At 41.8% G+C, this 12074-nt stretch overlaps 1 protein-coding gene across 3 annotated transcripts in view; it reads left to right on the top strand.

Moving 5' to 3' along the window:
* ESPL1 (extra spindle pole bodies like 1, separase) overlaps positions 1-12074 on the top strand; it is an 80942-nt gene that overhangs the window by 35137 nt on the left and 33731 nt on the right. For 2 of the 3 annotated variants that reach the window (XM_089691455.1, XM_089691453.1), the window contains exons 19-20: positions 101-479; positions 4043-4216. In XM_089691455.1, the coding sequence (XP_089547581.1) occupies positions 101-479; positions 4043-4216 (553 nt within the window). The remainder of the gene's footprint in view (positions 1-100; positions 480-4042; positions 4217-12074) is intronic. The other variant, XM_089691454.1, reaches the window with a different exon arrangement.

Here is a 12074-nt window from a genome sequence, read left to right as displayed (position 1 = left end):
TTACTGTTAAAATAACATCTTTTTAGGAGTCTGTAGAATATTTTAAGATTACTTTGTGTCCCTGCTGTATACTTTTGTACTGATTCTCATTTCATTGCAGGTTGACTTCAGTGATAGTGACCTGGAAATGCCAGACAACACTGATACTGACCCTACTTGGAACAGCAAAAAGCAAACAGAGCAGGCCAAACCTGCATCCAGAAGAAGGCCTGCAAAGAGTTGTTCATTACCTGCAGCTTCAGAATCTGATGATGAGGAGGTGACTGCAAAGAGCAAATCTAGGAGAGGGAGAGGAAGCACAAAAAAAGTCCCAAAAGAAAGTAAAACACCAGAAATGCAGAGACGCCATCCACATGGCAAACTGGATATTGCACCAGTGGAAGTTCTTAGATCAATTGAAGAGGAACCAGAATGGATTTTGGATCTCAGCATTGATGAGCTGCGAACGTCTGATATAGAGGAACAGAAACCATTAAGAGGTAAAAGGCTGGCAGTTACTAAAGACATTTGTATTCCTGCCAAATTGGGTTGTGAAAAGCTAAATGCACAATATTTACATGGGAATTTATCTGACAGTAGTTGTCAGTTTTTAACACCAGGAAAAAACAGGCAGTATACAGAAGCCCAAAAACTAATGGCAGTATTCTGGAAACAAGGAAAAGCTGCTCCTCCCTTGTAGGCTATGCTCTTGATCGGAGTGTTGGCCTTTCAATCTGTGCATAGTGTCTCTAAAGTCATCACACATACTACAATGTCGTTATAAAATCTTTAGATTTACCAATAACTGTTTTTAAAAAATAAAAAAATAGCGTGAGGGCATACAAGGTTGAATATAAATAGAATAGTTTGCCCTTGTACTATGTAGTTAGTATGAAATCCACCCCTTTTTCTCCTTGGCATAAACCCCTATTTTCTCCTAGCTTCTTTTGCTGGTTATTAAATGCTTTTATAAATAGCCACCAATAGAGGCCTTTGTTTCCATAATGTTTCCTTTTCTAAGAAAAAGTAATGTTAAAGTGACTCTAAACTATATCCTTCTCCAAAATAGTCCACAAACATCCACTACTTTTTTGGTCTGTAATCTTATTTTTTTATGAAATTGTTTTACTGTATTTCTGCCTCCCTGAACTTCTCCTTTCTTCCTCGTTAGTTTGGAATGAACAATGTGCATTAGTTGCAGTCATGTGCACTGCTCTATGAACACTACAAATTCCATAGTACCTAGTCCATCTTGGGAGAGCGCAAAATAGGGTGGCTACAGTCCTTCATGCAGTGGGACCATAAAGAAAACAAATTCAGATCAGTAAGGCTGAGAGCAATAGAAAGTACTTTTCAGAGTTAGGAATAGATGTTTGACTATAAAATCTGTATTTGTTTTATATAGTGTGTGTGTGTGTGTGTGTGTGTGTGTGTGTGTGTGTGTGTGTGTGTATACTCCCCTCCAAATCATTGGATTCAGGTGTTCCAGGTGGAGGTCATGGCCACAGGTGTATAAAATAAAGACCCTAGGCATGGAAAGCGTCGGATGCAATGGTGTAAAGCATGCTTCCACTGGGCCCTAGAGCAGTGGAGACATGTTCTCTGGAGTGACAAATTACGCTTCTCTGTCTGACAAATGGGCATATCTGGGTTTGGTGGTTTCCAGGAGAATAGTACTTGCCTGACTGCATTGTGCCAAGTGTAAAGTTTGGTAGAGGGGTGATTATGGTGTGGGGTTGTATTTTGTTTTTTTTTTTGTCAGGGGTTGGGCTTGGCCCCTTAATTCCAGGGAAGGGAACTCTGAAGGCATCAGCATACCGGAACATTGTGGACAATTTTATGCTCCCAACTTTGTGGGAACATTTTGGGGATGGCCCCTTCCTGTTCCAACATGACTGCGCACCAGTGCACAAAGCAAGGTCCATAAGGACATGAATAAGCGAGTTTGGGCTTGAGGAACTTAACTAGCCTGTCAAGCCAGGCCTTCTCGTCTGACATCAGTGCCTGACCTCACAAATTCGCTTCTGAAACAATGGTCAAACCTTCCCATAGACACACTCCTAAACCTTGTGGACAGCCTTCCCAGAAAGTTGAAGCTGTTATTGCTGCAAAAGATGGGCCAACTCAATATTGAACCCTACAGACAAAGACTGCCAATAAAGTTCATGTGCGTGTAAATGCTGGTGTCCCAATACGTTTAGCAATATAGTGTGTGTGTGTGTGTGTGTGTGTGTGTGTAAAATATATAGTTTATTTTTGTCAACCAAAGTTTAGTGTCACTTTAAAGTTTGTCCACTTCCTCCTGCCACCTACATGGTTCAGTCAGCCCATTATCTTTGAAAAATACCAGTAAATTGGGTTGCTTTTTGAAAGAGTCTAAACATCATTAGTTTCAAATTGATTAATCTGCAACCTTCTGCTTTTATATCCTAGTTCATTGTGAGCAAGCTGCTCCAGGGATGCGCCATTTGTATAGTCGACGCCCAGGACATGCAGTTCCAGGCGCCGAGCAGTTAGTTTTCTTCTACATTTATCCCTTCTGCAGGCAAGAAGCAGGATTTACTTGTCAGGTAGAAGCAATCAGGCAGGCTCTTTGGAGCAATTCAAGGTCTCAAAGAGAACCTTTCACCAAAAAGTGACTGGTTCTTTTACTTAACCTTTTTTTTTTTTTTTTTTTTTTTATCCCCCGTGTGATGAAGAAGAAAAAAAAAGTTAAGTAAAAGAAATTGTGAAAACTTAGTTACACCATAGCACATTGCACATAACATTCCCTCCCTAAAATATTGAGGCCCCCCTCCACATATGCATGTACAAGCATAAACGTGCGTGTCTGGGTGCCTACACATGAAACTATCGATTGCAATACACGTATCACCGTGCATGCCAGAATGACTGCAATAATTTTAGCACTGGTCAACTTCTTAAAGCTAAACTGATGACCTAACAGGTTTTCAAAGTGTCGCCTATAGAAAATATAAGGTACTGAAGTTTGTTGCCATTTCACGGGTGCATGCAAATTTAAGGTTTGACATGATGGATATCTATTTGCTCAATGCAACCTCATCTTTTATATTTTCCCAAAAATTTTAGTCATTTATTGCATGTTTGTGCCCTAAAGTTAACTTTAGTGTGGTTTTTTTTTTTGTTTTTTTTTAACTGAAATTTTGCATTTCCTAGACCTTTTGCGGTAACATCGTGAGGCATACAAAGTTGGAATTACCATTCTTTTATTCTCTGTGGTGTTTGCTTTCAGAAAATATATAATGTTTGTCATTTCCAGGCCTAAAGTGAGGGGTTTTTTTTTTTTTTTTTTTTTAAGCATCTGGGGGGGAAAAAATAAAACAGCAAAATCTGCTCTGGCATCGAAAGGGTTAAAGGTTAGCTTCACCTTCAGGAACATGTTACATGTTCTACCCGTTATTAGGGTGGAATATGTGACATGTTTCTGTTCCTGCAGCAGTTCGGCGATCCCAGTCCTCTGTGACAGCAGAATGAGAAGTCTCCCTGCCCATGGCGGCTATGTCATTAATTTACAGAGTTTTGTGAATGATTCAACTACATGGGCAGACAGCTTACACTGACAGTCTCCAGGAGTCCTGCATTGCACTCACGATCTGCTGATTGCTGGTGTGATGCTTTCCTGGTTCTTAAAATAAGAGTAAATGCCCAATTTTTTTTTTTTACCTGAAAAAAAATGTGCACTTTGTTGTGGGGGTTTTTTTTTTTTTTATCAGGACAAGTAGATTAGGCCCTCGATTTTGGTCCTTTTAGACAAGTAGGTTTTTTTTTTTTTTGTTTTTTTTTATTCCCACGCCCCTGTTCTACAAGCAACATAATGTTAGCCATGCTGCTTGAATTGGGTTTTGAATTTAGTGTTGGAAACACACCGTACTTTTTTTTTTTTTTGTGGTTGTATGGTTGAATGCAAATGTGTATTTCATAGTTAAACTGATCCCCTAGGTTTAAATTTTTTTTTTTTTTTTTTTTTTTTTTTAATGGATTGAAAGGCTGTATTTCCAAGGATATGCATTTTTTTTCTTATTTTGTGTTTTTCTTTGTACAGCAGCTGGCAGAGCACAAAAGTCCTCAAAAAAGGAGAAAATGGGAGAGTGTGAAATTCTAAGAAGAGATGTTGGATCAGAGATGCAGAGCTGGACATCTGTTACAAAGGAACAGGAAGCTGATCCAAACATATTCAGTATGAAAGGGATTTCATCCTCACTGCCAACTATATTCAGTAAGTTACTGACCTGGATTTTGTGAATTGAGTGCATTAACTGCCTCCTGCCCGCCATATAAGGAAATGACGGGCGCAAGGCGGTTCTCTTGCTCTGGGAGGACGTCATATGACGTCCTCCCAGTCTAATTGTGCCTGCCCGGCGTTCGGTGATGCGCTGTGTCCCTCGGACACAGCGGATCACTGATCAACAGAGTCGAAGACAACTGCTCGGTCACGTGATCAGCTGTGTCCAATCACAGCTGATCGCATGTAAATAGGAAAATGCCAGTTGTCGGCATTTCTCTCCTCACGAGCTGTAACCCTGACAGCTCGTGAGGAGAGCCGGTAATCGGCATTCCTCAGAGGGGACATGTACACTGGTCATCAGGCACTGATGATCAGTGTGCCCTGATCAGTGTAGCCCCAGCAGTGCCATCTGTCAGTGTCCATCAATGCCACATATCGGTGCCTACCAGTGCACATCAATGCCACATATCAGTGCCCATCTGAACTGCCTTTCAGTGTCGCCTATCAATGCCAGTCAGTGCCAACTATCAGTGCTGCCAATCAGTGCCGCCTGTCAGTGCGCCACATTGCTGCCTCTCAGTGCCCGGCAGTGCTGCCTGTCAGTGCCGCCTAACCGTGCCAGTCAGTGCCCATCAGTGCCACCTACCAGTGCCTCATCAGTGCAGCCTCATTAGCACACATCAGTGAAGGTGAAACATCACTTATTTACAAAATATTATAACAAAAACTAAGAAAAACCTTTTTTTGTTTTTTTTTTTCAAAATTTTCAGTTTTTAGTTTGTTTAGCAAAAAATAAAAAACCCAGAGGTGACTACATACCACCAAAAGAAAGCTCTATCTGTCTCAAAAAAATTAAAAAAATTTCATATGGGTACAGTGTTGCATGACCATGCAATTATCATTCAGTGTGAGAGCGCTGAAAGCTGAAAATTGGCCTGGGCAGGAAGGGGGTATAAGTGCCCTGTAGGCTAGTGGTTAAAGGGTTGTTGAACTCATTGATACTATTTTATGTTTTTTCACCTGGGAAGTTGACCATTGGCAACATCTGTGCCAATTCAGTGTTTTTTTTAATGTGTATTTTTGTTTTTATTTTGTTTTTGTTTCTTTCAAGCAAAAAATTGAACCATGAACTCACAGCACACAAACGTAAACGAGGGTTTAGAAATGGCCAAACCTCCAAATAGGAAGGGCCTCAAAACCCTGAACCCCCGGAGCAGAAGTCTTCTGACCAGAGCAAAGTACCCTACCTAGACCGAAGGCAGGTGTATCACTGCTCCTTTGGGACCAGCCAATTCTGGTCCACCAAGTACATGGGTAGGGGCTCACCTGAAGGGAGATCCCTCTGGTTAGGTAGAGGCAAAATACCAGGAAGCTCCCCCTGATATCAGGACAGGCTCTAATAACCTACACCCTCAAGTGGTTAAGATGTATGGAAAGAGTTAAAGGGAATTTTATAGTGGTTTTGTACATATTTTTTAATCATTCATTGGGGGACACAGGGTCAGAAGGTTTTCTGAGACTGGGTTATGCTGCTTACAAAAGAATTAAACATTCTTAAAAAGCTGTATCCAGGTATAACCTCTCCAACTAACATGCTTCCATTTTTTGCTAGTGTCCTAGGAGAATGGACTTCTCCTCACAGAAAAACAAACTATTGTCACCTAAAATTTCTTTCTTTATTAAAAGCTAAGTTCACTTCAAGCCTTGTATTCCTTTCCTTCGGCTTCCGTTAAATACGCTGGGTATTTCTCGGATCCCTTTCCTGTTGGGCGAGGGACGAGGCAGGGCTGCCCGCTGTCCCCGGCGCTCTTTGTCCTGGCGCTTGAGCCACTGGCTTTAGCGCTCCGGACCGACTGCAATGTATCGGGGGTTCCATACGCGGGACAGGAGTTTAAGCTGAGCCTCTTTGCGGACGATGCCCTCTTGACCCTTACTAATCCTCTGACGACGCTTCCTAATTTGCAACGGGTTCTTGAGCGCTTTTCCTTGATCTCGGGTCTACGTATTAATTTGGATAAAACCGTTGCTCTCAATATTACTTTGGCTTCAGATTTGGTTTCGCGCCTACAATCCCACTTCCCTTACCGGTGGGCTTCCTCTTCTCTTGAATACTTGGGCATTCGCTTGACCCCCACCTATGACTCCCTTTTTGCTGCAAATTATTATCCTTTGCTTAGCTCCTTATCTTCTCTTATGCATTCCTGGCAATTTCCGCACCTGTCTTGGATAGGACGGGTTCATTCAGTGAAAATGACCATCTTGCCGAAATTGTTATATTATTTTCGCACCCTCCCAGTGCAAGTTCCCCCTCATTTTCTTCGGTTGCTTCAGGCGAAGTTTATGCGTTTTATCTGGGCCAATAAGCATCCCAGAGTTTCTAGAAATACGCTCTTTGCTCATAGACTCCAAGGTGGTCTTGGGGTACCCAATGTAACTAAGTATCAGGCGAGCCAAATTGCCCCGCTGTCTATGTTGCACGCTTCCTCCGATGTTCCTCTCTGGGTCCTGCTGGAACTGCCTAATTGTGCCCCTATCGCACTATCGACACTTCTATGGCTTCCCCCTGCCCTGCGCCCTACGGTGCTGAGTCCGATGTTGCTCCATGGCCTACGAGTCTGGGACTCGGTACGTTACTCCAGTGGCCTGATGTCACCTTTCTTGCCCTTGCTTCCAATCGTTAATAACCCTCTTTTCCCACCGGGTCTAGATCACCCGAGGGCATTTTCTTGGTGGGTGGCTCATGGTTTCTCACAGGTGCGACACTTTTTGATTTTTCGGTCCTTTCCCACCTGGAATGTCCTCTGGGAGTCTCGGTATGTTCCCCCAGCGGAATTTTTTCGGTACCTTCAATTGCGGCACTGGCTACTCTCGCTGAGGGCCACTTCTGCTTTCCCATATCAGACATCTGCCTTTGAACGGCTTTGCCAGCAGCGTCCGGGCGCCCCGGGCCTTATCTCCCTTCTTTACGCAGCTTTGAACAGATGCTCGTCGCACACTTCTCTTTCATATGTAGTTCAGTGGGAACGCGACCTGGGAGTGGCTGTGGATCCGGAGGACTGGAATAAAGCCTGGTCACTCATAGCTAAATGTTCGTTTAATACGACCACGCTGGAAGCAGCCTATAAGGTATTGTTTCGTTGGTATTGGGTGCCGGCTCGTTTGGCCCAGGCTAACCCTGCCTGTAGTGATCGATGTTTTCGGGGCTGTGGCCATCGTGGAGATGTACTGCATATCTGGTGGTCATGCCCGAGGTTGGTTCGTTTTTGGTCTCGTGTGTTTGGCCTCCTTTTCACTTTGTTTCATCTCTCCATACGCCGGGATGCTCGGTATGCTTTGCTTCATTGCCCCATACCGGGCCTCTTTGCTCGTCAGCAGCGATTGGCTTCCTATTTGTTTTTATCGGCCACTAGGACAATTGCCCAGGCCTGGAAGGGTCCGTTTGTACTTTTTCAGGGGGTGCGGGATCGTATGACTACTATGATGCTCAATGAACAGATGTCGAGTATATGCAATGACTCTCAACATAAATTTTTGAAAATATGGGAACCGTGGTTGCAATATGCCTGTCCCACGCTCCCCCCGGCCAGTGTAGGGAGGTGATGGAGTTTTGTATTGGCACTCATGGACCCTTGCTCTCTGGTGTGTGTTTTTGTTTTTTCTCTTTCTTTCTTCTCTGCTTTTCTTCTTTCCTTTTCTGTTTGTTTTGATGTGACAGTGGACAGCTGTCTTTAGTTGCAATAATCTGAGTTTCACTGATGTTATTGTAACCTATGTGCCATTGATAGCCCCTGCGCGGGCATGCGTTTTGCCTTATTGGAATTAGAGCGTTGTCTGCTCTATTATACATTTTCTATCGGTGCAATTGATAGCCCCTGCGTGGGCGTGTTTTGTTGCCTCTGTTTTATACTGTTTAAAATTAATAAAAACCATTGAAATACAAAAGCTAAGTTCACCATTTTGAAAAAATAATAAATGCACGTGTTTTTGCAGGTAAAAAATAAAATTGCTTCTTTTTGTTTTGTTTTCTCAAAAGCATTGCACCCCTATTAGCAGATCATGGGGCAATGTCAGGCTCCTGCAGATATTGCCCACATCTTTCTTTCCCAATTATTATTTAAAAAAAAAAAAAAAAAAATACAAACTGTACCATACAAATGTAAAAGGGTGGGCTAATCCCCGAACCAAATAATGGGCCTGCCTGTCCCAGTGAAAGGGCATCAAAACATTTAAAAAATGCTTCTGATGGGTGGATTCTGTCAAATTAAACAATTCCTTTCTAAAGGTATAAAGCACAGTATTTGGGGATACCCACGCACATTAACCACTTCAATACCAGGCACTTTTACCCCCTTCCTGCCCTGGCCAATTTTCAGGTTTCAGTGCTCTCACACTTTGACAATTGCTTGGTCATGTAAAACTACCCAAACTAAATTTTTATCATTTTGTTCACAACTAGAGCTTTCTTTTGGTGGTATTTAATCACCACTGGGGTTTTTACTTTTTGTAAATTAACAAAGACCGAAAATTTAAAAAAAAAAAAAAAACACGTTTTTTTCTTTGTTTCTATTTTTAAAAAAATTAGCAAATAGTTGTTCTTCATAAATTTCGGCCAAGATGTATTCTGCTACATTTCTTTGGTGAAAATAACCCAAATCAGTATTTATTATTTAGTATGTAGAAAAGTTAGAGTTCAGAAACTATGGGATATATTTGAAAATTGTTCAATCCTGAAGTACTGACACTCAATCTAATTTTCTGAGGCCCAAAAATGTCAGAACAGTACAGATATCCCCCAAATGACCCCTGTTTGTAAAGTAGACAGTCTGACGTATTTCTTAAGCGACATGGCGAGTGTTTTTTTTTTTTGTTTTGTTTTTGTTTTGTTTTTTTGGAAAATTGAAAAAAATTAACAATTTTCACTTTTTTTTTTTTTTTTTTAAACATACTGTCACCGGTGCAGTACAGCATCATATAACTGGTGTGGCGGTGATCAGGGACACTTACTGGTGACAGTACGAAAAAAAAAATTATACATTTTTTTTTTATTAAATTCTCCTTTTTTTTTTTTTTTTTTTTCGCATATTACACTGACCAAAGTAGTATAATGTTACCATAGTAACACTGTACTACTTTGGGGAAGTGATCAGTATTTTTTTTTTTTTTGTTTGTTTTTTACACAATTTGATTGCTTATAGCAAAGAATTTCTTTGCTATAAGCAAGCATTTAACTGAATTTAATTGATTCATTCAGGTTTTTTTGTTGTGATTAGCTGTGAGTGGCCATGGCTAATCACATGACACAGATGGGCTGTAATTGGCCCAGCCTGTGCATGTGATCACTGTGACCATTCACACTTAGACACACTTCTATACAATGGATGGCATGAAAGGAAGCCATCCATTGTTTAAAACGGTCATGTGATCTGCTGTGATTGGTCACAACAGGTCATAAGGTACTGGCAACAGGGCCGTTACACAGATCTGTCATCGGCCGTTTCCGAGGTACACAGCTGGTGACCGATCTCACCACAGCACAGCCCTGATAGCCCTCTCTCCATCCCCCCCCCCCCCCCCCCCAGGCAGGCGGGAAGTGGTAAAACTGGATAAACCAAAACTACACAAAAGCACGCTGTGGAAGAACAATGCAGGTACAGTAATACCTCGGTTCACAAACTTAATTCGTTCCACGACTCTGGTCACGAATCGAGGCAAAATTTTCCCTAGGGTTCAATGTAAATCAGGTTAATCTGTTCTGACCCCTATGAACATGGTCGCCAACTGATGAAAATTTTCCAATAAGGTTAATCCGTTCTGAACTTTTTTTTTTTTTTGTATTTGAAACACAAAAATATGAAACTAAGTACAATATGAAGAGAGAGAGAACACTATTTTTGCTCGTCTCAACTTCTGGCATAGAGGACAGGAAGGCGGATGGGAAGTGGTTATTCGGAGGAAAGAGTCCCCCTCCATACAAACATTGGGGAGATCTTCTTCAGGGGTTTCCGCTTTTCTTTGTCTCCTTAGCTGCAGGCTCAGTTTTGATCAAAAATCTGCCCAATGTCACTTGTCTTTTCCTGTGCTGCATGATCCTCTGGAAATGAAAGACCATGTTACATTCATCAAATTTCAACATTCTGTTCATTAGTTATATTGGGGTGGTGCTTCTGGTCACCTTTATTACCGCTCTGCACTTTTTAACATGCTTGCTCTGCACATCCTTGTCACCTTCAATACCGCTCTGCACTTTCTTCTTACCACCATGCTTGCTCTAAATTTTCTTTGGAGCCATACTGGATATCCATTACAGTATGTGCTGAAAAGCACACAAAAAAAGCTTTACAGCAAGGGTACACAGGGATGTACAGTACTATACAGTATGTGCTAAAAAGCTTTTCAGTACTGTAAGTGTCTTCACAGTACACTTTCAGTGTCTGTCTGTGTCCGCAATCTCGCCTACATGAAGTCAGGACCGTGTATCAGAGCAGGGAAGGTGGCCGCGGCTCGTGTTCCTCAACCGAAGCAGAGTTCATGAATCGAAGCAAATTTTTGCGAACTCTTCTGTTCGCGAACCAAGGTATCACTGTATTATCCCACCTGCACTAATAAGCAGGGTACCAGAGTTGCCCACAGCTTTCTGCCAATACTTGTGTACAGGATTTTTGTTTGACAGTAGTAGAAAGTGTGAACTAAGAGTGCTATGAGCACTCTTGCAGTCCATTGAGAACAGCTGGCCTGTTTTAAAATGTGCCAGGGGGTACGGTCATGGAGGCGGGGGGGGGAATCGAGAGCTGAGGCTGGAACATGTTGCACTCTAAATACACTCTAAATATATGTGTAACATACTCCAAAAGGTGAACTTGGCCTTTTAACATATATTTTTCTCAATCAAAGTTCTTAACTGCAGAGCTTGGAAGGCCGTATGCTGACCTTTCCATGATTAAGGAAGAAGGGGTGGGGGGACACTTGACTGAGATCTCAGGGAAAGGAGTACAGATGCCTGTAGTGTCGTGTGCTGCATGCACGAGATGAAGCACATCACATCATGCACTACCTCTTGTGCATTTGCAGTATGGTAGTGTCATGGGCATTTTAGAAATGGTCGTGCAGGAACAGGAACCCAGGCAGCACTGAGACGGGACAAAAAGTATGCTTTAAAAAAAAAAATCCCAAGGATATAGGCAAGTATGATTGATTTGGTTTTTTGTGTTGTTTTTTTTTTTTTTTTCTTCCCAGTCAGGTTGAAATGTTTATAGAATAGGAATGGGGGAATATTTTTGAGAAAATATTACACTTTTTTTTTTTTTTTTAGCCAAGGCAAACTCCCCTAGATCAGTGAGTGCCTCTTTAAACTTTCAGCATTGGGCCTCTGTTTTGCAAGGATGACACTTGGTCTTTTCTTCACATGTTTTCTTAAGTTTTACCTGGTGGATGTTCAATCCTCAGCTGATACCAGATTCAAACGCAAGTTCCTTCAGGCAGGTCTCTGTGCAGCAGTTTGGCACCAGTTTGTTTTACCTTGTTTTATGGGCTTATTAGCATTTTGTTTGCTGTGTTGCCTGACCCTCAGACTGCTTTTGGGATGTCCTAATTAACTCCATTCTTCTGACCTTGTGTTTCTTAAAGTGACCCTAAACTGGAAAAAAAAAATTCTATTTAAGTATGCATTCTTAACTCACAAAAGTACCTTTTTGTTGCTCTCGGCTCCTCCAAATTCCTTTTTATATAGTGGGTGTGTGTGTTAATACTTTTTTGGGAAAGTGTGTGTGTGTGTGTGTGTGTGTGTGTGTGTGTGTGTGTGTGTATGCATATAATTTATTTAACCTGTGCCAGAGATTAGATTTGAATGTCC

The sequence above is a fragment of the Staurois parvus genome, unplaced genomic scaffold, assembly GCF_062004578.1.
Source record: "Staurois parvus isolate SC_StPar_1 unplaced genomic scaffold, SC_StPar_1.0 ptg000562l, whole genome shotgun sequence".
Taxonomy (NCBI): Eukaryota; Metazoa; Chordata; class Amphibia; order Anura; family Ranidae; genus Staurois; species Staurois parvus.
The sequence above is the reverse complement of the archived record's forward strand: the minus strand, read 5'-3'. Positions and strand labels throughout refer to the sequence as shown.